The sequence below is a fragment of the Numida meleagris genome, chromosome 5 (assembly GCF_002078875.1).
Source record: "Numida meleagris isolate 19003 breed g44 Domestic line chromosome 5, NumMel1.0, whole genome shotgun sequence".
Classification (NCBI taxonomy): domain Eukaryota; kingdom Metazoa; phylum Chordata; class Aves; order Galliformes; family Numididae; genus Numida; species Numida meleagris.
In genome coordinates this window covers 11,126,889-11,153,884 of record NC_034413.1, presented here as the reverse complement: position 1 = coordinate 11,153,884, position 26,996 = coordinate 11,126,889, and the positions used below count along the sequence as shown (strand labels likewise).

General features: G+C 42.2%; 1 protein-coding gene across 3 annotated transcripts in view; it reads left to right on the top strand.

Moving 5' to 3' along the window:
• SORCS3 (sortilin related VPS10 domain containing receptor 3) overlaps positions 1-26,996 on the top strand; it is a 278,287-nt gene that overhangs the window by 104,715 nt on the left and 146,576 nt on the right. For all 3 annotated transcript variants that reach the window (XM_021399905.1, XM_021399907.1, XM_021399906.1), the window contains exon 3: positions 21,943-22,042. In XM_021399905.1, the coding sequence (XP_021255580.1) occupies positions 21,943-22,042 (100 nt within the window). The remainder of the gene's footprint in view (positions 1-21,942; positions 22,043-26,996) is intronic.

The following is a 26,996-nucleotide window of genomic DNA, read 5'->3' as shown; positions in this document are numbered from 1 at the left end:
GTCATTGATGATGCAAAATGGAGAAGTAAGGTTCAAACGCTGCAAATGCTCCTCAGGGAAACTTAGAAGAGCTGTCAAAAATCTGTGAACTGCTGGTGATTGCACAGTGAATATGTAACCTGAAGAAAGGAAATATGTATTTAGACATAGGCCACTAACATAGGATCCAAATTCGAATAAGACTGAGCCTTTCAAGACGCTTTTCCAGACTTTGTCAGGCCCTGTAAAGATAATGAAAGGAAGCGTGCCATTTTGTATCAGATGGTTGGCCTGTGAAACTTCTCCTGAAACAGACTGGTGGAAATCTGGGCCTCGGGAGAAGCTGGTAAGAGATGCTGGTTGGATGGGTGCCAAGGCTTCTGGGTGCAGATGCTATACTACAGAGCTCAGGCAGGGATTTCTTTCTCCAATAGTGCATAATCTGTGCGAGCTCTTCTAGAGGCAAGAGAGTACAGCTGAAGAAATATGCAAGTCTTAGGACTCGGGACTGGTAGACAGCTATGAGGTGCTGCTACATGCCTTCTCTGCTGGTAAATTATATCATCTTATACCTATGAAGGGTGCAGTGGCAGTATCTTGTAAGTGGAGCTAATGTTTAAGGAGGTGCCAGGTTCAGGCAAAGGAACAAAAAGGTTTGATGCATTATTCTTACAACAGCCCTGTAAATATATGTAGCATGACCATTTGACCTCTCCCTCCCAAAAATCTGTTCTCCAGTTACTGGGTAATTTGCTGCAGTGTGGAGACGAATTGAACGTTAGGAAAATCTTCCTTAAAGCTGATCATGGATTGTTTTGCAAGTGGAAAGTCTCAATTTTGGAAGATTTTAAAAGATTATAGCTTTTCAGAGTAAATGCCTCATTCTGGTTAGTCTTGCCTTTGGGACTGGGGAGGAAGAGTTAAGAGAGCCTTCACTGTTCTACTTTTGTGGTCCTATGATATGAGAGCCTACCACCATGGGAGGAAAATCACGCAGGCTTCATAGTAGAAGCTGACTATGGAGGGAGCTGAGAGTTTGAATAATTTCAGTGCGTTTTTGCATCCTGTGATCCATCCTACCTTGTCTTGAAATGTTCCCATGAGAATATTATTCAAAGGGGATAGTGAAGGTGATATGGAAATTGAATGGTTTGCAGTAACAAGTGTTAACTTGAGACTAAGGCCATGCTCCCTGCAATGTGTTAGCTCCAATTTAGATCCCATCAACATGCAAAGTATTGCAATGCAGATGTGCACTTTGATAGCTTGTACAAGTCTGGTGCCTTCATAGCATGAAAAACTGTGATCTGGCCTCTTTGACCTCTTACCCACCTAATTATACAATGGAGATCATAGTGGGCAAAAGTCAGCCAGCTGGTGCTGGAGTAATGCTAGAAACATGTAAGTACTGTCAGAGCAATTGTGCTCAAGCCAGAAGTGTGTTGTCTAAATCGCTGTTCGAAGAGTAAAAAAGTGTTTTCAGGATGTGAAATATATTTCAAACAGTTCTGAATCTAGCTTTACTTTCTTTAAGAGGCATGAAGCTGTGGCAGAATCGGTGTTTAAACCAAAATGCTGCTGTCTTTGTACATTTAGGCAATGCAAGACTTACAGATATAACACTAGGGGAAGTGGTGAACGCAGGCCATCTGGACAGAGATTTCTTTAGCTCGTGGTGCTAGGGTGGAAGGAATCTTACTAAAAAGAGAGTCCTCATACGACCTGGTTGACTGGAGCAGACTGTTGCTTTGCTTTCTGTAGTCACTCTGTATAATGAGGTGTAAATAGTGAGTGATGAATTACATGCAGATTGAGATAATACTATGTTAAGATAAGGTTTAGTGAATTCTTTTGACACTGGAGTTTTCCTTGGAGCAAATAGCCTTCTGAAAACATGGAGCTGTACTCTGGGTAATCTCAAATAAAAATAAGTAAGTTCATCTGGAAGCAGCTATCTGGATAAGCTGTGAAGTAACAGCTGTATTTTGCAGGTACCTCAGATGCATCCAGCCCCAAGGGTGAACAGAGGAGCCAAAGTCCACTTGCTCCAATCATTGTAGATGCATCCATTTGTTTTTACTACTTTGGTGCTTGTGTGTCTCTTTATCAGGTGGGTGCATCTGCAAACTAGGTGCAGCCTTCATCAGGCTTTCTGTCACTTGGAAACTGCTATCAAACTGCAAAATGACCCAATCACTTTGTCACCAGCTAGGAGCAAAGATAATAAATACGAAGATGCTTAGTACATTGCAGGGCTGAGGATGCTGTACCAACATTGCAAAAAGAAGGCTCCTTTAGATGATGTTCCTGGTTATCTTGGCAGGGATAGGGGCAGCTATAGGGTTAAAGGCACTGTACTGCTCGTGACAATTAGATGAAGTGCTCAGACCCTTCTTTGATAGCTTCTCCTTTAAAAGAAAATATGGTTCAAGGGGAGCAAGATAAAAAACATTCACATCCCATGACTTTATTCCTTGGTTCTGGACTGAAGTAGGAGATGGTGAGTAGTAGATTCCTGGTAGTGGATTTTATTTGCTAAGATGGAGAGTGTGTGTGTGTGTGTGTGCAGACAAAGCATGCATCCTTTCTACAAAGGGAACTGAAACACTTTTCAAAAAGGCACGGTCTTTGCAGGTCTGACCATTCTGGTGCAAAAAAAAAAAAAAAAAAGGCTCTGCAATTTCAGAACAACCGGCTTATGTTTTCTTATATTATTAGTTACTTTAAAAGAGCTCTCTGCCCTTTGCGCGGATGTTCTAATCTCTCTTCCTGGACTAGGGTATTTTATTTTAAGTGTATTATTCACTTTTGTAATGCGTTTTCAGGAGCAGTGTAGGATGCATACTGGACAAAATAAGGCATGGACTATATTTATATTGGACTGTAGATCCTTATGCAGTACAGAGAAAAAGCCGCCTCTGTTTCCCTGCCATTAAATACTTACGTTGTTTATAGGGTTTTAAAATCAAAACTTCATCTAGTCCTTTCAGCAGGGTGTACCTCTTCCCTTTCTGCCTCTCAGTAGAGCATTTACAAGTGTTTATATTGGCTTTTTCTGCCTAGCAACATTTGTTGCAAGTAGTTTAGAAAAAAAAAATGGCTTGCCATCATAAACTCGAAGCTACAGCAAGTCTTAACAACCTTTAGTTATCCTTCCTCAGAGTTCCCCTTAGAAAGAAAGAGCTATCTGATGTGATAAAAATGAAGACTTGGCGCTATGAAATCCCTGTTTACGTTCTGCAAATATGGCTTTATTCCACCAGAGTCTTTTTACAGAGCAAATTGTGAGATGTCCCTCGCTTTCATTCATGTTGAAATAACACAAATGATGGTGTGGTGTCCGTAGCTGATTGCTGTGGCATGCAAGTGAGCCTGGGGCTCATGTGCCTGCTGCTGTCTGCTAAGGGAGGGCCCAAATGAGAGACCACTTTGACAAATTACTCTGCAGGTAATGGCCTCTTCTTTGCACGCTTATGCCCTCTTTTTGCTGCATAGGTGCTATGTGCCCTGATAGGTTTTGTTATGTTTGAGCAATGACATTTCTGTTACCTAACCTGGGAGATGTTTCCATGGCTGAAATGCCAGAGCAGGCCCAAACTTGTGCTATCTAGATGTTCTATCTGACAGGAATGTGATGTTTCAATTTTACTTTTTTTTTGTCCATCAAGACATCTTGATGAAGAATCTCCAGGCAGAACTGTTGGTGATTCTGCAAGTTATGGGATTGTACTGACATTCAGCCTAAAATTTCCCTTTTCTAGTTCCAGTTTTTGTATCCAATTTTTACAAATAGAGAGTTTTGTGACTGACTTCAGCAGGAATTAGATGTAACTTCTAGAACTTTCACAGGTCTCTAATGGACAAAGTTTATCCATAACTGTTTTTTTTCTCAATACAACATTAAACATTGGCTCATCAAAAGCATTTGTTATAAAAAGCCCCAAACTACCTCTCCAGAGCCCAAGTTAGGGGCAGTAAAGTGTTATTCTTTTAGCTAATGTCTGCAAGGTTTTCATGCTTTCCTACTCTCTCAGATTTGAAGGGACGGCCTCTGATTCTTTCACAGATTGTCAACAGGAAGAGCTCTTTGCATATTTAGCATTCAGAGCTTATTGTTCAAGTTATGTGGTTGGCTGGAGAGACTACATGGGATAGTTTCTGTAATGAGATTGGTTGGCTGGAAGGAAGATGCTGCTGTGGAAATGACCTGGGGGCAAGGTAAATGTACTTAAAGAAGAAAAATGCTTCAGGGCAAAACCAGATAAAAGAAATCTTAGGGTATTTTGATTGAGATTGTTTGAGTTGTATACTTAAACTCAAAGAGAGTTGGTCTTCAGCTTAATTGGTTATCTGTATTAGATAGGTCATTTTGAAAATCTTTCAGTTTATATACAACCATTTCTAATATGCACAGAGAATATCCATTAAAATACATCTGGCCTACACATTTTAAAGCATACTTTTTTTAATAAGGAAGAAGGCAGATTAAAACTTTATTTAAAGAATGGAGTAGATATTTACCCCAATCAGCTGTTAATTGTATTTTTATAAATCAGTTAATTTCATTAACATTCTGTTCTGATATTCTCATTTTGGGGGTCAGTACATTTCTTGCATGGGAATATTTGATTAACGCTAATACTATCTCCCTTCCAAGCATTTGTACTCACATCTTACAAATACCTGAAAAATGACTGCTAGAGACAGAATGTGTGTTTATGAAATAGTAATGAGACAAACAGAGAAGAGTTGTTCTTATCTTTGGAGGCTCAGAGTTTCTCCAGAAGTACACATGATGTTGCCTGAGAATGCAGTCATTGGGAAGGTAGGGTTCTGCATCTTCTTTTGTTGCCAAAGGTCCTTCTCTGGATTCCAGATCACTTGCTCAGCAGTGCGATAGTCCTCAAGAATCAGGGCAACATGCTTCTGTGAAAACCTCAAAGTTCTCAAAGAGCAGCCATGGAGAGTCAGGGCATAAGTAGTGCTTCGGGGACACATGGCAAGGGGAGACCTTAGTGGTGTTCTTCTGGAGCTGGGCTGCAGGGCTCGTGGCACGTGGCACTTGGTTGTGGGCCACCTTTTGGATTGCTTGCCAGGTGGGGCATTATCATAGAATCATAGAATGGCCTGGGTTGAAAAGGACCTCAAAGATCATCGAGTCTCAACCTCCCTGCTAAGTGCAGGGTCGCCAACCACTAGACCAGGCTGCCCAGAGCCACGTCCAGCCTGGCCTTGAATGCCTCCAGGGTCGGGGCGTCCACAACCTCCCTGGGCAACCTGTTCCAGTGTGTCACCACCCTCTGTGTGAAAAACTTCCTTCTAATATCTAACCTAAAGCTCCCCTGTCTCAGCTTAAAACCATTCCCCCTTGTCCTATCGCTGTCTACCCTCACAAACAATCGATCCCCCTCCTGTTTATACGCTCCCATCAAGTATTGGAAGGCCACAATGAGGTCTCCCCAGAGCCTTCTCTTCTCCAAACTAAACAAGCCCAGTTCCCTCAACCTTTCCTCATAAGAGAGATGCTCCAGCCCTCTGATCATCTTGGTCACCCTCCTCTGAACTCTTTCCAAGAGCTCCATGTCCTTCTTGTGCTGGGGGCCCCAGGCCTGGACACAGTACTCCACATGGGGCCTCACAAGAGCCGAGTAGAGGGGGACCACCACCTCCCTCTCCCTGCTGACCACTCCTCTTTTAATGCAGCCCAGAACATAGTTGGCCTTCCGGGCTGCCAGCGCACACTGCTGGTTCATGTCCAGCTTCTCGTCCACCAGGACCCCCAAGTCCCTCTCCGCAGGGCTGCTTTCAAGTATTTCTTCCCCCAGGTTGTATAAATACCTGGGATGGCCCTGGCCCAAGTGCAGCACCCTGCACTTGGCCTTGTTGAACCTCATTAGGTTCTCGTGGGCCCACTTGTCCAGCCTGTCATGTTGTCCTCCAAACTGCAGAGCAGCCAAGATAAAGAATGCCTTTTATTTTTTTTCTGCAAACAGCTTCAACCTGAGAATGGAACAGTATGAATGCAGAAGAGTAAAGGTATCCTTGATTTGATCATGGCTCTGTCACACCTATCTTTGGTATAAACTCTCCCTGTGGGAGCTGTGAGGATAAGGGAAGACTGGAGAAGTGAGGGAGCTTTTGGGGTATAGTGACAGAGGCTGCATTTGCTGTCTTCCTTCACCCCACAGACACTACAGACAGCCTTTCAAAAATATGTACCTGGCACGGTGCCCCCTCTTGTTCTGCGTCAGTTTGCACTTTTGTTTGGACCAAGCACATGCTGACATCAAAGATCCTTTCAATTCTATCAAAGGATGCTTCTTAAAGGGTAAATAATGTCAGGAGCAGGACTCTATTGTCCCCCCTCTTTTTTTAGTGGTGATGAGTTGATTATTTCTCCTGCTATTTTTTATTTTCCTATTTTTACTGTTCCGCAAACTTTTGAGTGCCACAAAAATTCCCGAGTGGTTTTTGCCCAAACACGTTCAGGTGAGCTTTTAAATGTGAATTGTTTGGTAAATAAATTAGGATTGGTTGTGATGTTTAATTACACTGTCTTCTGTAATGCATCTTCAACAAACATTCATCTTGTGGATAGTAATTATTCTTAGCACGCTCATCTGAGCAAGATTATACTTTGGTAATTGGTTTTGAATCCTATATCCATTTTGTTTTAAGTAGCACTCTCTTTAATCCTTTCTATCAATGTTTGGGAATTGAAGATGAGGTGAGCATGTGGCAGGAACAAGGGGAAGACTTCTCCCTTTGTTAGGATGCTGCCCAGCTGATATGGTAGAGATGGAGGGTGGGTGCTGGTGAGCACAGATAATGACAAACGTGGCTGCTGGCTTCTTTGTTCATCCCACTGTATCAAGGCAACCCAGGCAGTGCTGCAAACAGACAGCTTGTGCGGAACCTCATGCTCTTGCTAGCCCTGGGGCTGCAGCAAAAGTGGAGGACTCTGGAGATTCACAGCCACACTGGTGATTGTGCTGTTACTTGTCTGCAGTGGAAGTATGATGGTTTCAATTTTTGGCCTGCACAGAGAGCAATGTCCTGGCATCCTTTGGCAGCAGGTGGTCAATATCTCTTCATGCTATTTAAGTGAAAGTTATGATTTTTCAGCTAAGAGCCTGTATTGGACATTTTTTGAATGTAACCCAAGAAATTAACTGAGTTTTGCTTTTATCTTTTTTTCTATGCTTATTTAGTCACGTTGGTCATGCTAGGTATTTTATTCACGCAAATAACACTCAGAAAATGCTTTTTAAAAAGACGAATTGGAAGTCATCCAGTGTGCTCATCTCCTCTTTTCAGCAGGGAAACTGAAGCAGAGAAGTTGACAACGCAGTGTTTTCATGATCCTAGTGAATGCTTCTAGCCAGAGATGATAACTCCTGGGGAGCAGGGAAAGAGAAGTGCAGGTCCTTGTGGCCCGCATTATGGCTGCTGGCAGAATAGTGTGTGGAAGCTTTTTATATTACCCTGATATGTTAATAGTTCTCAAACTCAGCACAGTGCAGCCTTTTGCCATGTCTTCAACGTATCTTGGTACTTGCAGAGTTGTCACCTTTGAAAGCCTGTCTGTGGTAACCCACTTCTCCTTGTCCACTCAGCGCAGTCCATCTGCTGAGCTATGTGGAAGGAGAGGGAGCAGAGAGCCCTTTGCTGTCACTAACCTCTATGTGTCTGACCTGTAAAGCATTTGTAAAGGTGTTAGACTTGGAGTTCTTGTACTGGAGAAACATGGCATCCTCTGCTAGGTCATTCCCTAGAGCAAAGGGTGTTATGTTTACACAGCATAGGTAATAAATACAGCTCTTGGAAGCAGCAGAAATTACCGTTCAGAGACTGGTTGCTAAAATCATCAATTCAGCAGTAAAAAAAAAACAAAACCAAAGAACAATCTACTAAAATAAACGCTTAATTCTGCCCTGGAGGTAGAAGAGCTTGCAGATACCCGTGCTGCTTGCTGCTTCCTCATGCACTGTGCTCATATCTGCTATAACCAGGATGCATTAGGTCCAAGACAGGTGTCCTGAACTAGTTTTCTAAAGCTGTTTAGACCCAAATGACTAGCATGAGATCCCTAGTTCCACCTGGGATCTTATGATGTGAATATAGCTGTCTACTCATAGAAATGAGGTCAGGAAACCCTGCTGAGTGGAGGAGAGAGTTGAAGTAGTCTCATTATGATGCAGCATTTCAAAGTCAGTGGGATCCCAGTTGTCCCAGTCTCTTCTGTCTTTGGAACTTGGCAATAGTTGGCAGGGCTTGGGGATTTACTTCCTAGTGAGCTCCATCCTCTATCTACCTACGAAGAATTCTTCCTCCATTCTCCTTTTCACTGTTCTTGAGAAGTAAAGCTAACTTTCCAAGACAGAAGATGGATTTGAGATGCTTCTTAGAGGAGGTAGCTTTCCCATGCAAGTGTGCATCCACTAAGGGCTGAACGCGTGTTGTCTGTGGCAATAGCATTAGGAATAATTGTTAACATCCTGGAGAGCTGCGATGGCGAAGATAACGGCTGACAAACCAGCATGTTCTGCATGTGATAGTCACACTGTCAGCCTTTAGAACCGAGCAGTCTTTCATTTTTATTTTAATTCTGACATCTCTTTAATTTCCTTGGCATAATGCACTTAATCCATAATTGTAAAATACATAACTAGCCCTTGGCTTTGCTATGTTCTAATAGTGTGAGAGTAATTCTGTGTTTTTATTAATTTAACTTTCTACAAGCTAACAGATTGCCATAAAGGAAAACAGAATTTCTCAACCAGCACAGCTAATAGCTGTATTTCAACAAAGGCCCCATGATACATGTTGAATAATAACTATCACTTCCGTGCCACTTGCAGTTTTTAATTGAATTTCTATCCCATGGATATCATGTCAGAGCCATTCATCTGCTCCACTAAGTCTTCCGATATTAAACAAGTTCTTCCAAGTTATTACTGTAGTACAAATACAGCTCTTGATTTGCATTGGATATGCATGGCTGTGGTGTAGGGGTAATTCAGTCCAAAAGGTTTAGCTTGCACAAGCAAAGGAGTCATTATTATGGATGAAACTATTGTACTTTTCCCTTTCTTTTTGGGATGATAGAATCTGCTCTGCCTGTCTTTCTTAGTGAGATACTGAGACTGGAAAAAATACTGTTCAGCCACGTGATGGTCTTGCAACCAGCAGTGGAGAACTGCATGACTCATCAGATATTGCATGTCTTTGTTCTCCAAGACAAGTGGCTCCGGAGAATCACTGTTTGCAGCACAGCAAAAGTCTTTCTTGCTCCACTGTTCACCATGTTTATTTGGTGCTGATGAACAGAGATCGCAATGATCATAAGGAGTACGGAGATGAGCCCTAGGGCTGAGCTGGGAGCAGATCTCATCTCCCAGCTATGTGCATGGGGCAAATTACACTTTGTTTCTGAGACGTGCTCTTGCTTAGAGGCTGTGAGTCTTGGAAGAGACTGTCTTGACATGAATATGTACCAAACTGTCATGTGATGGGATCTAAATAGTTCCAGAATGATAAGCATTTTCACCAATGAAAATGTGTTCTTGTGTTCAGTGCATGTAACTAAGGAGATGTGTAGTTTAGACTTTGCCATCACTTGAACTCTGCTCTTTTGTCTCTTATGACTTATTTCATATACATACCTTTTTAAGTAGATGAGTCAAAACATTGTGTTTTTGTGGAAAGACATGAGCAGTAAAAGAAAGTGCAAAGTTTGGAGCAACAAATGCGTGAATATTAAATACATGGAGACTCTAAAATCTGAAATTCAAGGTGATTTCCCAGAATGCTTCTTATCTCTCCATCGTTATCTGTTAATATATTAATTCTGTCAGGGAATTAATAATTGAATCACCTGAGAAGATGTAGTGACCCCAAGTTTGGGCTTGGGAGCTGCTGCTTCCTAGCTGCTCCTCTGCTCATCTGAAGAGCGTGCTTGGTTGCACTGGGAAAGAGCAGAGAAGCACTCAAACAACTGGATAGTTCTTGGTTTGTTGTACAAAAACATGGAGATTTTCAGTATCTGGCCTTCAGCATATCATATAGAGTGGGAGCAGTGTTGCTGGTCTACAGCTTGTTGGTGTGAGGGAAGGTCTGTGCCCATTGCAAGTAGCGTCAAGGCTCTCAAGCTGCAGATATTTGCAGAGGCACTAATCTTGAGTCTCCAACCTCAGGCTACAACTAGGAACTGTTCAGTCTCTTTTTAAAAGAATCTTGCAGTACAAATTTTCTTAATGATGTCTAGATTGTGATGACAAGGTCTGAGTTGCTAAATAACTTTTCAGTAGTTTATTACGTAGCCTCAATTTAGAAAAGTCATAAGGGACGTCTGGGCCCTGATGGCTGGGGAATCACTGGAATATGTTTACATGAAGAAGCAGCTGCCTGGGGATGCCCTTGGCACTAAGGAACTGCCATCAGAGGTGTAAGCTTTGCTGCATGACAGCCTTTGCCGTGTTTACTTCCTGCTTTCTGAATCCAACACTGTTCTGGGACATCCTGTTTAGTACTCCCCGTATAGCTTCAGTCTGCTTTTAGTTTTTGCTTTCCTGTGAGCTATCCAGGCAGCATTTAAGAGCATGTAGAAAAATCACATTTAGAGCCTGTCTAGAAACCACAGTCTGAAAAACCCTGCCTCTTTATCTTCCCTGTAAGGTTGCAACTCTGATATTAGCTGGTGACAGCAATTATTGATGATGTCATTAAGGATGAGATCCCATTCCCAGCAGTGCATTTAACATTTTTTCCCATTTTTGCTGCAGGGACCCTGATAAGTGGTGGCAGAATATGGTTTAAGAATAAAAAGATTGAGAGGGGGAGAGAGGAAGGGAGGTTCGATGGGCAAAAAAACCCATGTTTATCATTTGCCCTAAACCATGAGGAACGGAGATTAATTCCTGTAAATATTTTGTGTACTAGAGCTATTAGAGTGTAATCTCTGCAAAATAATTACTTGTAGGAAAAAGTCATCATTATTTACTTGCTCCATCTTCAGCATCCGTTATGTAGGAAAGTATGGACAAAGAAATAACTCTTTCGGATAGCACTCCCCGATGCATTTACTGTTGTCTTGAAGAGACAGCTGTTATTTTACCATGCTACTCTGATTGTTACAAATGCATTGTTTAAAGCTTAGCAACTGTGTAATAGATGCACTTGTACATGATGTAGCATCTCTTTCTGTGTTCCCTCTTTCAATAATCACAGCACTTAAGTCTCAGTGTGAACTGTATTGATCCATGATTTTAGCTCATTAACATGGAAACATTCCTTTACCTCTGAGTCAAGAACAAATAAATAAACAAATCTATGGAGTCTGAGGAAAGGTGCTTTCTGACTATATGGACAATGGTTAATATAAACACAAACCAGAGGAGTTATAGAAGTATGAGCGAAAGAGAAGGAATGGTTTGGGGGAAGTTTGGTTGATTCTTGGCCATTATTCTTTAGTGGAAGATGATCTCGCCTATCTATTTATATTTCCATCTAGCTAAATGATGTAGACCCACTCTGGTACTTAGTTAAGAGTGAATGACACGGCTGCATGTAGTGAAGGCTGCGAGGAGCGTACTGTAATGTATTGAAGCTTCCAGTTTTGGATGTGATGGGTAGTTTCTAATGCTAAAACATGAGCAGTCAAGGAGTGTACTCAAAGCAGTGGTGTGAATCCAGTAAGTTTCTTGTCTGAACCCACTCACAGAGACCTCCTGAAGGGATGAAGTGGTGGAAGGAAGTTTATCCACCTGGAATTCATGGCCACCTGTCACTGCCATGACTCTGCAGTAAGTCACAGAGAAGCACTGCTTTCCTTACATCTTTTTGTGCTCAACACGCTTGTGCACTGTTCACTGATATCTCAGTTGTGACAAAGGTTTTGGTTAAAAATAATTGTGACACTGTGTATACCTTCCTCTGTAGTACCCATATTTTATTCTCGTAACTGTCTGCAGAATAAAACCTTTAGAGATGTCCACAGACAAGCCTGCAAACTGCCCCTGCTATGGGTAGTTGATTAGGACTGTACAGCCTACAGGAAGATTCATTCCCAGAATATTAAAGCTGATGTTAAAGCAAACCACGTGCTTTCTGGTAAGGCAACTAAAAAGGATTAGGAAATGGCTAATGATGAGCTGCCACTACTTCCTAATTAATCACAGGCTATTGCAATCTACCTGCTGAAACATGGGTGACCCTTTATGCTGACATTATCCCTGGGGTCTTAATAGTGCCCTTCAGGAATGTAGCATCATGATTCATTTTCTCATTGCCTTTTGAAGCATTGAGTTAAATAGAGCATCAGGTGGAATGAATAAAAAAAGCAATTTCTCTCCTGTGCTAAGTAACATGACTGAAAGAACTTCAGTGCCACTGCTTTAAAGCTGTCCAGGGGTTTTGAAGGAACTATGTAGAGAAAAAATGTAATTAAAGACCTTTTGTATTGTGTGAGGGGTTTTGCTTTAATTTATTTTAAAGCATGGATCCATGGAAGCAGAAATATGAATAACAGTCCATAAACAGGCAGAAACTCTGAGTGGACTGGAGCCCAAGTTCAAGTAGAAAGTGTGGCCAAAGGCCCCAAACATATTGAGTCATTGACTTGAAAGCTAGAATAGGCAATTATGTTGATGTACTCTAACCTTTGGCGTGGCACAGGGCACAGGACTTCACAAAGTAATTCCAGTTCATCTGTCATGGCTAGCAAGTGTTGATCTCACTTTATAGTTGTAATGTCCACATCTGTGTGAATCTTTGTGGGAACTGTCATCCTCCAACCTACATGGTTGTAACATTAAAATATGTCACTGTGTGTAAGAAGAAAGATCACAACCATGTTGGAAGTCTATGGCAAAGTCAGAAACTTGCAGATCTCCAAGTCTTCCAATATGCTTAATACAACATAATCTTTAATTCAGTGGCCCTCACAGTCTGCATCCTACATGTTTGGGAGCTTGATCCTTTCCACAGGTAGCTGAATTATGACTAAATGCAAAGACAAAGAAACTCCATGGCATGCCTAGAAAAAAGGACCATAGCATCTTGCATCACAGTCAGGTTTCCCTTTCCATTTGCCTTGATAATATGCAGGATACTTAGCTCCTTAGAAATGCATTTAGATACAAGTCATGACTTCAGCATGAATAAGAAACACATTTCCAGCACACTACTTAGGAGCAATGGCATCAGGGCTATTAATCTTTGTGCTTCAGGGCCTGAACAAAAATATTTCTCATCAAATACCTGGAGGAAATATCGTTCTGCAGAGTATTACTAGAGCTGTATTCTCAGTTTTAAGAAATGTGTTGGTTCTTACTAACCTGACTGCTGCTTGAGATGGCCTATCAAGCTAGAGAGATGTCTGGTCTCTTCGAGTGCTTCCTTTTCTTTCTCTGCTTCTCAGCCTAAGGTATGCTGCTTTCTGACTTTGGAGGGTATGTACATTTCCTTGTGCTCAGTTTACTATTCCTTCATTAAAATGACAATCATCAAGCCATCTCCTGGGGGACTGCTGGAGCAGATTGACTTTTCAAGCTGTTTCCACTTTATTGATCTTCTGTCTGAAAAAAATTCAACTGCTTTATTCTCCCAAGGCAAAGTGTTTTGTGTTAGATAAGTGTCTGAGTGCTGAGAAAGAAGGATGGCAGAAAAAGGAGGCTTTTCTGGGGCAAAATTAAGCTTGAGCCAACTGTGGCTTGAAAAATGTTAAACAGTAGGGACTTAAGGCACAAGAGTACAGGAACATTCAGGTATGTGCAATCCGAGCTGCCCTAAACTCACAAGCAGTTGAGCTGGGTAGGTTTCCATGTTGAGAACCCACCATATGGATCACAATCATTTATTAACATTGACATAAACAGCAAACATACCTCTTCAGAAACTCGAGTATACTGACCTCTGTAGTGTAAATTAGGGTACGTCTGCCAATGCTACATTAGTGCAGATCTGCCATTAACCTGCATTTAGGGTCATGATGACTTTAGCTGAGAATCTGTCTTAATCCTTGTAAAACAGTAGCAAGTAGAGACTCACTTGTATTGTGACTGGAGGTAAACATGTTCCTGCAACCAGGAGGATCTTCTTGTATTATCTGTCAGCCCTCTATTACCTCAGGTAGTTGCATCTCATGCACGTTTTTTTCTTTTCATTTTTTATTGTTTTGGATACAGTAAGAGGCAATCTTTTCCCACGGAGCAAAGCTAATTAAGCGGGAGAGAAATTGGAGGACTGAGGAATTGGAGGACTGAGGAGCTCTGCCTCAGGTCATGTGGGATCCTGTAGTTCTGTTCAGACTGTGTGGGTGCAGTGCTGAGAGTGTCAGTGAGGTGTCAGGCTTGTGGGGTCAGCTGAGATAGGGAGTGGAAAGTGTTGCTGGCTGGATAAGTTGTTTGGAAGTTGTCCGACTTCTAATATCTATGACTGAGGCACTGGACTGTACCACCTCCATGCTGCTCTCTTTTTAACAACGTCAGTTTTTGAATGATTCACAGTTTGAAAAAGTTAACACACCTTGTGTTATGTCAGAAGTGACACTTCTTTGGAAAATTAGAACACATCAGAATGAAGAACATGATAAATATGTCAGATTTTTTAGAACAAATGGGAAGTGAGTAATGATGAGGTGCAGTTCCTCAGAGCTGTATAAAAGTAATGCTTTTACGTACATTTCACAGTACTGAATTGATCAGAGTGGAAAGAAAGGAGACCTTTGTGAAGCCAGAATGTCTTAGCTCCAGATCATCTCTGTTACCTGGGAAGTGAATTTTTTGGGTGGTGTTTGCAAGGATGCGGTGTCCTTGTCTCAGGTCAGACTTGACAAGCAGATTATTCTCTCTCCCAGCTGCTGTTGCACAGCAGGTTTTTTTTCCCTTTCTTAAATCTGCTCTCCCACAGGCACAACCAGTGTTGCTCATGGCTGTGCTCTGGTCAGCAGTTGCTCCCTTTTGGAGCAGCTGGAGCTGGCTCTTAACTTACCACCCCAGCAGCACCCAGCTACCAAAACCTTGCCATGTAAACCCAATACATGGGGATAGTCTTAGGAGCTAGAGTTAAGTAACCAGCTCATAGGTAGCTAAAATTAAGTTCAGACAAACCTCCAAGGTACAGAAGATATGGATTCTTACTGTGGAAATACTTATTTTAGCATCACAGTGGGAGACACCAGTCTTTGTTGCTTTTCTGCTTCCGTATTGTGGGTTATTCTGCAGCAGAATATAAAGCAATGCTTAGGAACCACTACACCTGCAGCCTGCTTGCTTTGATCAGGATCCAAGTTTTGCTAATCCAGAGCATACTTTGCAGTAGGCTTTCAGACCGACCTAGGTGTTACAGTTCAGATGCTTGCCTGCCATGAGGTATAAGGATCCATTAGTTTGATTGGTTTTCTCAACTTCAGAAAAAAAAATATGCCATTTTTAGTTGAAGCAAAATGGGAACTTTAGAGCTGCCTTTAGCCAAATCTGTGTCCCACAGTAAAAGTATACTGCCTCTAATATGTATAGGTAACTCTGAAAGTAATACCTCCTATTTATTCCCATGGAAACTATGACGGATACAAAGAGCACAACAACAGTATTTGATAGAGAAAATTCTCAGTTGCAAAACGCTATTTTTCAACACAGTCACCACCATTGCGTGCCACACTCATAAAAATCTGCACCAGAACCACTGCTGAAACGCAGCACCCGTTGCCTCACTGTGCTCACATCCACTGTTTGGGCGCCATCAACATTCAGCAAGAGTCAGTGAATGTCAGTGGGTGCCATTTTCTTCACATGGAGGAATTCAGTGACACACCTTTGCTTCGTATGCACTTCCATGTCAGACGCCACTCTGTCAGCCTCCCCCTCTGCTGCCATCTGTCACACGGCAGCAGCATGTAACGGAATGTTGGTGGGAAGGTTCTGCCTCTACTGCCATACCACCAACATTTGTGTCTGATGTTGTGGACCGACATCATAAAATAGGAGGCATTAATTTCAGAGCAGCCTTTGTATTATGTAAAACATATATATTATGTACATATAAATATAATGTGTGTATGTGTGCATATATATGTACATACACTTCCTGTGTTTAGACAGTGACACAATATTCTGGACAAGTGGTTACTCAGATTATCCAAAGCACCACTGACTTCCCGTGGTACGGTAAGAACAAGCGTGATGCAAACATAGCTTTCAACTTAGTGCTCGCTGTCCGTGTAGGCCAAGTACACAAACTCACATCTCCAGAGGCTGCGTTGATGCCCATCTGAGCAGTCATTTCTACAAAGGAATGAGTGTTTGGCATAAACATTTCCCTGTGAGAGTTAATGTTTTTTTTAAAAAAAAAAAAAAAGAGGAAAAGAGTAGGAAGAGTAGGGGAAAAAAGGAAGAATCTGGAGGAAATAAAAAAGAGGAGGCCAGTGTTGCTAGTTAGGAGTATCATATCTCTTTCTGAGCTGTGAATCAGGATGACTAATGCATCACGGAAGCTTGTTTTGCCTTGCCAGTCTCCACTGTACTCATAAATTGAAATTTATCAACAGAGGTCATCTTCAAGTCTTTCAGATGTTTGGTGACAGAAATAGTCATTAATTAAAAAAAAAAAAAAGTGAGGAAAGAGTATTTAAATGGCATGAAATTTAAAAGGAAAAAATATATATTTCCAAGAGAAAATACCAAAACTATGATCTGCTTGATCTTTTTTCCCCAGTAACACCTATGGTTTTAGGTTGTTTTGAAACCAAGTCACTTTTTGAAAGTGAAAGTGACCAGAACTGTTGAGTTCTAGAACTATAAATGAAGTAACCTTTGGTATGAAGGCAGAAAATGATTTTATTTAGGATGTTTTTAAATACTGTGTTTTTGCTGATGTATTTTAATAGCTTTTTTTTTTCTTTTTACCAAGAAAAAGCCTTAGTGCTTACTTTCTGAGGCCTTCATAACAAAAGATGTAATTGGACTAGAAAGAATAGTTTCAGGACGATTAGAGAGAGAAATAATTTGTGCCAGCAGTGGCTAAATAAATGGGGAGTTTCCAGACTGCTGAAAGAAAATAAATCTGTAGGGAATGTAACAAGAATCAGTGAAATCACAAATGGCAGATGTGGTTCCATGGTTTCATTCTCATTAAGCTGTGCCAGTGGGCTTTGAATTATGTTATCAAGTTAAAACAAAGGGGATAATCTCTTAATATAGTGCACATGAGTAGGTTGTGGGTGTTTATTACCATAGGATAGTAAAGTTGCCAAAAATTTCCCTATGAGAGGTTGGGCAAATTTATGGAACCAAAAGCCCACTGATGGCTCTTGCACGCAAAGGCATCATCTTCAATTTAGGAAATCTGAGATCAAGTTTGCTATGGGCTGGGAAACTACACCAGGGAGCAGCACCATCTTCTTGCTTGTTTTGTGTTCTCTTCCACAGATGTTCTTTACTGTCCTTAGTTTTCTTTAGTGGGATGGGGACAAAAAGAGGGAATTGTTTCTTTTTGTAAATCTACAGTATTTCGATTTTCCATTTATTAGAGCCACTCAGTAATAATCGTGGTTGGCTGAAGGAGAAGCTCTGCGAAAGGGAAAATGCTTGGATTTTGTCAATTAAGTAAGCAGGTATAGTCCCATAGGGCTTCTGTGGGTACTTTCATTGTACAGTGTCCGGATCCAGATTTGTCAGTGGCAGGGAGGTAAGAGCTAAGGACTGGATTCTGTTGGTTAGCTCCATCGCAGGCAATTTTGATAGCATAGGTAATAGCGCTCATAGCATCCTGCCCATGGGGTTGGATGGTCCTTTGAGCTGACCTGGTAGAGCCATTTCTTGACTTAAGTAGAGAAAAAGAAGTTTATTTTGGAGCTAACTTCATGTTTCTGTTTCAGGCCTTTGGCTGCCCAAGTGTGACTCTGACTTGGTGTAGGCTGATAAGCAACCTTAGGAGAGGAAAGATTGCTTATCTGTGTTGTATCTAAATATGAAAAAGGCTTTGGGAGTGAAGGATGCTCAGCCATAAGTGGTCATAGTCACCAAAAGACAGGAATGAGTCTAAAACCTTCAACAATGAAGAAAAGAAAGAATCCCATTTTATTTCAAAAGCATCAGGAAGGCAGACACAGAGCATAGCAGCATTGCTTTTTCAAGCAGAGAGTGCCCGTTCCTAAGAACCACTGCTTGACCAGCATCCCATTCTTCTACCCTTGCTTTACAGTAAATGAACCTACAGTCCCCAGGCAAAACTTCTCCTTGTTTGCTGTTAGGTGCCTGGCAGCTTTTTGAGGAGCAGCCCTCTGCCCTGTCTGTATTAAAATTGTTGTGTAGTCAGCCTGATTCCCGATTTAGGACTCTGCAGCCCTTAAGCTACTGTGGTGTAGAGCAGGGTAATGGAGTTAGTGCTAAACTGGCTTTTGTCTGAGTTCTAAGCCACTCGCAGGCGCTAAAGGAGCTGGCCAAAGGGGCTGCCCCAGGGGATGGGCCACCTGGACCTTGACTTGAGAAGGGCCTTCAGCTCAGGGAATGTAGCTTGAGGGGAGAGGACAGGCAAGGGAGGAGAGACAGAAACAAATTTTCAAAAGCAGTGGAAGCTCAGCAGCCTGACTTCTTGTGTTGTGCTGATGGATTCTTTGTAGTGCATTAATATGTGAGCTGTGTTTGAATGTTTTCCTGCAGCTGGATGTTCAGAGATGTGCCTGCTCTTGTGTCTCATGGGATTTGGTTTCATGCTGCAGCTTTTTTCCAAGCATGAATAAGTTTGCTCTCTTTTTGCTGGCTGCTGTTTTTCATGGAATTTGTAGAAACTTCGTTACTCTAGGGTTTTTGTTTCTCTGTCAAACTGGGAGAAAATTGGCCAATGGGTGAAAACAAGAAGTTGTTTGAGGGGCACAGGGAGAAAGGCAACTGCAGGCAGGTAGCTTGCAGGCACAGGTGGAGAGAAGAAAATGTTAATCTGGGCTGTGTGTGCTCCTGGTGCTGTGTGAGATGCATGGAGCTGTCATGTTCTTCTGCTGTTTTAAGTGGAGCTGTGCATCCACATGGTTCTCAACGTGAGGCTTCAGGTGTGTGCGTGCTGGGAATCTGATCTGGAGGTGTATGCATAAGGTTTTGTACCTTACGTAAAACGCTGATAATCTAAACTTAATAACACGGCTGTTTCTTCACACACAGTGGGGAGAGTCACAGGCACAGAGAAGCTCCCTCACAGGACAGTCAATCACACATGTGCTCCAGGAGGATGGCTTGTTCCTCCTAGCTGTCTGGTCCCAGCATTTGTAGCTCTTTTGCTTCTAGGAGGTTGATTACATGTTTTATAGCCTGTCTTTATAGCTTAATTGCTAAGGCTGCAAACAAACAAAATCTCCTTTGCTCTGCCTGACAGAGCTCTGAGATAGAACCCATCTGAGGGGAGGATTCCACACCTTTGCTTCACATTCCTATGCCTGTGATGAATAATTATTATGATTTTGGAGTTGGCTGGCTCAGGTCTGTCTGTCAGAGCCCAAACTGTTCTGTTCCACCTGTGGGTCACACCTCTGAAAGTGTTCAGAGCTGGGTTGTTTAAATTAGACAGCTGAGTTTCCAAGTTTCTTTCTTTCTTTTTTGGTGCCTTGGTAAATATTTGTTTTTAAGTTAGGGAATTTGGTGGTGTTAGGAATTAGCAGGTTTGTTATCAAGCTCTGTACCTGGTGATTAAAGAAGTTGAAAAGGCTATTTATAGATGCTGCCTTTGAAAAAAATGCACCATTACCTATGCAAGCTTTCGGTTCCTTCATCTCTAGAATGGAGATGGTATTTCCCAGTATGGCCCTTTGGGACTTTGTTAGTTTGAATGGATTAACTCAAAACAAAAGCTTCAGCTTCTTAGGATGGGAAAGAGCCATGGAAATACAGTATATTATTGTGATACCCTTCGAGACATTTCTATGAAGCTGGTGGTGACTGTCATGATAATAAAGAAAGCTTTAGAGAAGCTAATGAAATAATGATCCTACTTCCTTTCTATCTGTTCTTTCAAAGGGCAAATGCAACGAGTGATAATGGTTTAATGAGAAAGAGTCATTAGGGCATCCAGCCTGCATCTTTAGAAGTGCGAGGCATTTTGGGAGATCTGAAAAAGACTGGGAGAACAAAACCGAAGTAGCTCTGTGAGAATATTAATTCATTACTTGTATTCCCTTTGAATGCTGATTGAAACTAGTGATCTTTTCCTGAATAGTGGCTTGTACACATGTAGCCATGGACATGGCTTGTATGAAGCTTCAGCGCAGTTGAAAGAGTGCAACCAAGGAAAGAGCTTAGTGCATGCTCTCTGTCTGTTACTCATTGCTTTGGGCCTGGTGTTGCTTAAAGATTTCTGACCTGTTGAATTAGTGTGTATCGGAGGCCTTGTGTAGTGGAATTGATTGGCCTGGATTATTTTGTTTTATTAATCAAGCTGCTTCAGTTTGAAGCTTTCCTGGAGGGGGAAATCTGCTAGGTAATTTGTGTTGTATTGACACCTAGTGAGACAAGTTTCCAATGCTTTATGTGGGAAACTGCTATGGTGATACAGTGTGTTATTGTGATAGCCTTTAAGATATTTCTGTGGACCCACTGAGTGTACATACTATACATTAGTGTAAAAGAGTATTAAGCACTAATATAGTAGTAGCTCTACTTCAGTGTCTTCTTGTCATTCTGGCCTGCAGTGGCAGCCAGAAGACTGACAGAGCCAGGTGAGGTTCCTAGCAATACTCAGTTTTGCAGCTACCGGAGTGGGAGTGTGGAGCTCTGGGCACAGTGGCACTGTTCACGTGGATGCCAGAAGGGTAACACGTGCCATTGCTCTGCCAGACAAAGAACATGGGACTGGTCTCAGGCAGAACCAAATGCTGGAGACTTGCAGGGGCTAGTTACTAGGAAAGGTATTGGATGTTCTCTAATCACTTATTTAGTAAAAAGAAAGGGTGAGTAGAGAAAGGAGGGCAGGGGCTGTGAATTCTGATCTTAATAACATCATAGGTACATCCAGGCAAGCTTTCTGTGAATCTTTTCTTGTCCACCCACTAAGGTTTGTATTTCCTCTGTCTGTATGACAGAAGCTGTGTAGGGTCCAGAGCTGGGCTCTGTGCACAGTTCGTATGTGGCAAGTTGGCTATTTGTGTAGATTCATGCCCTTCTAAAGCACCTGGTGCTGACCTCTGTTCAGGTGTAGGATCCTGGCCTACATAGTTGTCAATTTGTTCTGGTGGGAAAAATCTTGTTTGTTAGGAAAAGCAGTGTGTGAAAGCAGAAAAGAAACAAGCAGGGCAAAGCGTGGTTTCAAACATGCCCACAAATGAGGAGGAGGAAACTACAGAAAAACCCTCTGTGACGAAGCAACTCTTTTTTTCCCCAGTCACGAACGAGTAATGCCACCCCCAGATCATCTGCTCTTCTGAGTGGGGTTTGCTAGTGTAGGGGCCTGAATCTGTCTCTGCAACTCAGAAAAACTCAATTCCTGGCACAAAGTAGGATGGGGGTGACTAAGGACTCAAGATGCCAGTTGAGATACGTTTTTATCTCGACGTGAATTCAGCTGTTACAATTCTAAGCCACATTTGTATCCTCGTCTCAAAGTCAAAAATCAGCCTACTTAAAATTGCTGTTGATGAGTTGAATTTGAATTTGTCTGAAAATGAAATTTGTGCTAAGTGCTGCTGAGATCAGAGTCTCTGCATAGATGTCTGCAGTCCCACACCAGCATGTGAGAGCAGAGTCCATAGAAATCCTCATGGGCAGACCACAGTTCCCCAAGTGCTGTAGGATCAACTGATGCAGTGATAGACCCTGTCCCAAAGGACTTGAGTTTCTTCTTTTCCTCTTGCAATCCTGAATGAAACAAAAAGCTTCTATTTTAAGGGTAACAATGTTCAAGCTACAACCCCAAGTATCTGTTCACAGTCACTTTCCTTCCCATAATAACCACATAAACTCTTTTTGTCTCCTGTTTCTCCAGGTCAACAGACTATGGCACTACCTACGAAAAGCTAAATGACAAAGTAGGCCTGAAGACGGTGCTGAGCTACTTTTATGTATGTCCCACTAACAAGAGGAAGGTAAGGGAAAGCCGTCAAACTGGTAGATGTAGAAACAAAATTGTGACTTTCTGTTCCTTCTGAGAGGAATTACGATCCTAAAGTGAAATCCATTGGCAATTCATGGGAGCTTAATTTTGCTGTCTAAGTTACACTAGTGTAATTCCATGGATTTCAGTAGAATGATGCCTATTTTACTCATGATGGGGATGGAGTCCTTGATCTCCTGCTGAATAAATTAAAGGAGTAGAAGGGTTGCTTTTATTTGCTTTTGACTTTACACCTTTAAAGAAGCCAAATGCACACAAATACTTCTTGCTCAACCTGACTTTAGCTAATACACCTCTGTTTGCCTTCTCTGTCTCTTTATTAGTAGAAATAGCAAGGTAAAGGGCATTTCTTCTTGCATTCAGTGTTTATACTTTTTCTGCCTTTGTGATGAAGTTTAAAGTAGAAATGTAATTGGCGTTTTGATTGGTTATATCACATCAAGGAGAGAAAAGGAGAATATGCTGTGGCAAATGGGTGGGAGACCTAAGATGTGATTCAAAGGTATAGGACAGAAGATGAAGTCATGGTTTTCACCCACCTGTTCATGCTTTCCATGTGATGCAATTAGGGCTCTGGCTGGCTTAGTTGTTACTTGGCCCAGGAGTTGCTACTCAGTGCCTTCTTGGTTTAAAATTATGGCCTGTGTGGATTCAAGGCAGGTAATGGGACAAAGGCACACTCAGCTACCCACAGAAATCAATGTGGAAGGGCTGTAGCACATAGCAAAATGCTTTCAGTGTTTGGAGCCGTTTGGACGGGGGTGCGGTACGTTCTGTCTCATCACATCCAAACTGCCTAGCTCTTGTCTCCCTTGTTAGATTTCCAAATTTGTATTCTGCTACTCCTAGTATCATTATTACTGCTATTGTTTTTTCCATCACTGGTCAATCCACAGAGGTTTCAAGATTGATGCTTATTTCAGTGTGTGCAACCTTAAGGCAGTCATAGCTCTGATTATTATAGGCGAGCATGTATGCCTTTGAGTTTAAAGAGGCAAAGGAGAAGGCGGTGGGCAGGGGGCAGCTTATATATTTTCCAGTGCAGAAGCTGAAAGCTACTTTGACTTGTTTGTTCTGAGCAAAATGGAATGAAGATGTTTCCTAATAAACTCTCCTGGCCTTCACGCCCCCTGCTAGAACCAACACGGTGGGCACTGAAGAGTTAATGCTTGTTCATTCTGTTTCCAAAGCAACTCTGCCCACCCAAAATTGGAGGCAATATGCTCAGTTACAAATCTACGTCACTGGTGTAAAGTGTCCCTCATAAATCAGAGTACTAGGATATATGATTATCTTCTGACAATTTTTCAAGCTATTGAGCTTTACAGATTAGTGATCTTTTTTTCTCCCCCCCTTTTTTTTTTTTTTGTCTCCCTCTCTGTCTGTCTTCCCTCCTCTCGTCCCTTCTGAAAAATCTCTTGAAATGTAGGGACAAACTGCAAGGAAAAGCCTTAGGAAACCAGCGTTAGTGTGGTTGCTGTGGGAACAACTTGTTTTCATTCTTTCTAACTCTGCTAAATATATTTACTGTACATGGTTAAACAGGTGGTTTGTCCTGGTCTGGAGCTGGCTTTACTTCGTTGGCCAGCAAAGCAATCCCAAGCATTGATTCAGATTCTGAAAAATGCTTGGAGAAGATGTCAATGGATTTTGAGCATGAGGGATTTGTCAAATTCATTATCAGGCTTACTGTGCACACAGCCCTTACAGATTCACAAGGTTGTGTGCTGCAGAAAATACAACCCCTAGGTTGTAATCTCCTCCAAATGTATCTGGGTAAATATTGTTCACCCATAAATGGCCTGAAGAGTAAGCATAACATTTTTACTGAGCTCCCAAGGATAACCACCAATAATGAATCGCAGAGCAGATTGTGAAGCAGTGGTACCTCAGTAGAGAAAGTCTAGTTCCCTGGTGTTTCACCTCTAAGAACACAGTGCTGCCCAGTTGTGCATGGTGCAGTGATCTACTGTGAGCCTCAAAAATAGATCTTGGAGGCAATAAACAGTAGGGAAAAAGACACCAAAAAGCATCAGACGAGCACACAGTGAACTGTACAGACCCTTTCCACACACGATGCTTTCTTGTTAGGCGTCAGCTTCCAGATACTGGTAGGACCTTGTGTGCCTCACAGCTCCTGTCGATTTTTGATGGGTTGCTAGCAGTGTCTGCTCATTAGCGCTTAGAGGATTAGCAGTTACTTGGAGGAGGGGGAGAGCTTTCTATACATTCATTCCTAATTGATTTACTAGTGAGAAGGATAATTACCTCTCAGCTACCCTGCAGAACAACAGTGGGAATTACCTGTCAGATTTCTTTGAAGCCCCAAAATGCCTCCCTTCAGCCGTTAAATAGGAATTATGCATTCAGCCAAATACCAGTTATATAAACATCATTTACCTGAATTGTGGCATAACCCTGGGCTCAATTAAAAGGAAAGAGGATTTAAACACTAGCTTTTTTCTTTCTTTTTTTTCTTTTAAAATAAAGCTTGTTTTTTTTTTAGTTTTTGCTGGGAACATGGTAATTATTTTTGGCAGCTCCTGCTGTATTTCACTGCTCTGTGCTGCCAAATGATGGTGGAACACTGATTTCTCAGTACCAGCATCAGTATTATTGCAGTACTGGGGGATCAGATGGGGCTGGAGTTGAAAATCAGGGGTGGAGCAGATGGATGAGGTGCAGTTACAGCCTGTGGGCTGAGAGCTGGTGCCATTCCCCTTCTCTTGGCTTCCAGAAAGCCACATCTGATGTTTGCCTTACCCATATGGGAGGGCATAAAGTCCTCAGGGTTTTATTTCGAATTACAACACTCCAAGCATTTATGCTTTTCCTGTAAAGTAGATTCCGTTCTGGAAGAAATACTGAGCTCAAAGCAAGAATGATTCTGTGAAGTTCTGGAACACATGTTACACAGGGAGATTGGACTTGATGGCCTAATGGCTCCTCTGGCCTTAAAATATTTAATTCACTGTGGGTTTTATTCTGTCCCCCACAAAGATCCTATCTGGGCATGTACTATGTAACACTGATGGCAAAAACAAGTCCTCAGTTAGCTTCATGTATATTTGGCCTTTCTCTTCTAGACTAAAAACTTTTGTTTCAGTTTAGTTTATATTTTTAGTCAATTTTATTCATTTCATGTTCATTTTAAAACTTTTTTCTAGACTGCTCCTGTGTATTTCTCCCATCTCTTACTGGATAGCCCCAGGATGTTGTTGAATATTGCCTCTGTCAATATTTGGTGTCCTGTCATGTTTTGAAGTATCTTTCCTGGCGCAGAGGACTGAAAAATGCTGGAGCAGCCTGAAAGCAGACAGTCCCCTCTGTCCTGCCCTTTGATGATCTGTGAAACATATCAGCCACTTTTGTTTATCAGTGGGAAGAATCACAGTGGAGATTTCATGTGTTTGTGTCTGAAGAGGAATGGTGCAGTAGATGGGGGAAGAGGTGAAGAAACACAATCTGTAGTTATATCACAGTGATAAATTGAGGATGGCCTTAGTTCTTGTTGGGAATCTCCTGGCTCTGCTGGCTTTTCTCATTTAGAGGCCAGGCTCATTTTGTTGATGTTCCTTGGTTTTAAATGTTGTCTCTGGGAGATAGCAACCCTCCCCAGGCTCTGAATTAATCAGGGCACAGAGCATCATAGCCAAGACCTTTCACTGCATCCCCGTGTGGTGCTGGGCATTGGCAGCTCTTGATCCCCGCTCTCAGCTGATCATTGGTTTGAAGCTGGGATGGAGATGTCCATGCAAGTTATTTCCCAGAAATCACAAGAAGATATTTGGAAAATGCACTTTTCCATTGTATAATTTGAGGTTTTGCAGTTACAGTTAAACAAATATAACAAAAGGCAGATGGTACGTGAAGTTATCCTAGAAAACAATTATAGAATTGTCCAATTGGAGGAGACCTTCAGAGATCATCTGGTCCAACTGCCTGCCTGCTTCAGGGCTAACCAAAAGTTAGGCTATTGAGAACACTTCCCAGCTACAACTCCTTTTGCTTCTCGCATATCATTGCTAGTGATCAGGGCCAGCCTGGTGATCTGACCTGACACATCATTTCAAATGGGATCACTCTGGAGTGCTGACATAAGGAGGAAGACTGAAGAAATGAAGAAAGGTTGAGGGAACTGGGCTTGTTTAGCTTGGAGAAGAGAAGGCTCTGGGGAGACCTTGTTGTGGCCTTCCAGTACTTGAAGGGAGCGTATAAACAGGAGGGGGTACAACTGTTGGTACTGACATGGGTTGATAGTGATAGGACAAGGGGGAATGGTTTTGAACTAAGACGGGAGGTTTAGGGCAGATGTTAGGAGGAATTTTTTCACTCAGACAGTGGTGATGCACTGGAACAGGTTGCCCAGAGAGGTTGTGGATGGCCCATCCCTGGAGGCATTCAAGCCCAGGCTGGAAGTGGCTCTGGGAAGCCTGCTCTAGAGGTTGGCAACCCTGCCCACAGCAGGGGGTTGAAACTAGATGATCATTATGGTCCTTTTCAACCCAGGCCATTCTCTGATTCTATGACAGGACTGCTGCCTACTGTGAATCTGTAACCTCTGGCTTTACCAGAGCAGAAATGTTTCCTGCCCTGAGCCGGGATGACTTCATCTCCTGTAGGTTGTTTGTACTGTTAATTTCCTTCTGAGAATGAAGGAACTCAGGGTTTCAGAACCCTTTGCAGCTGGCCAGTGTGCACATGACCTCTGCTGCTGGTGACCAAAAGTGCAAGATTTGTACCTGCTCTTCTGGGAGGTGCTTGCTTTGGTTGTTCCTTCTTCCTGCTGGGGAAGTGAAAAAGAGTTTTCCATAGATGAGGAAAAATAACCTTGATTTCCAGGTGATTGTCAGACCTAGCAGTCTCTGAAGTCCTGAAGATTATGGTTTTCTTATGAGTTGCTGCTTTGAGCCCTAGTGAGAAGC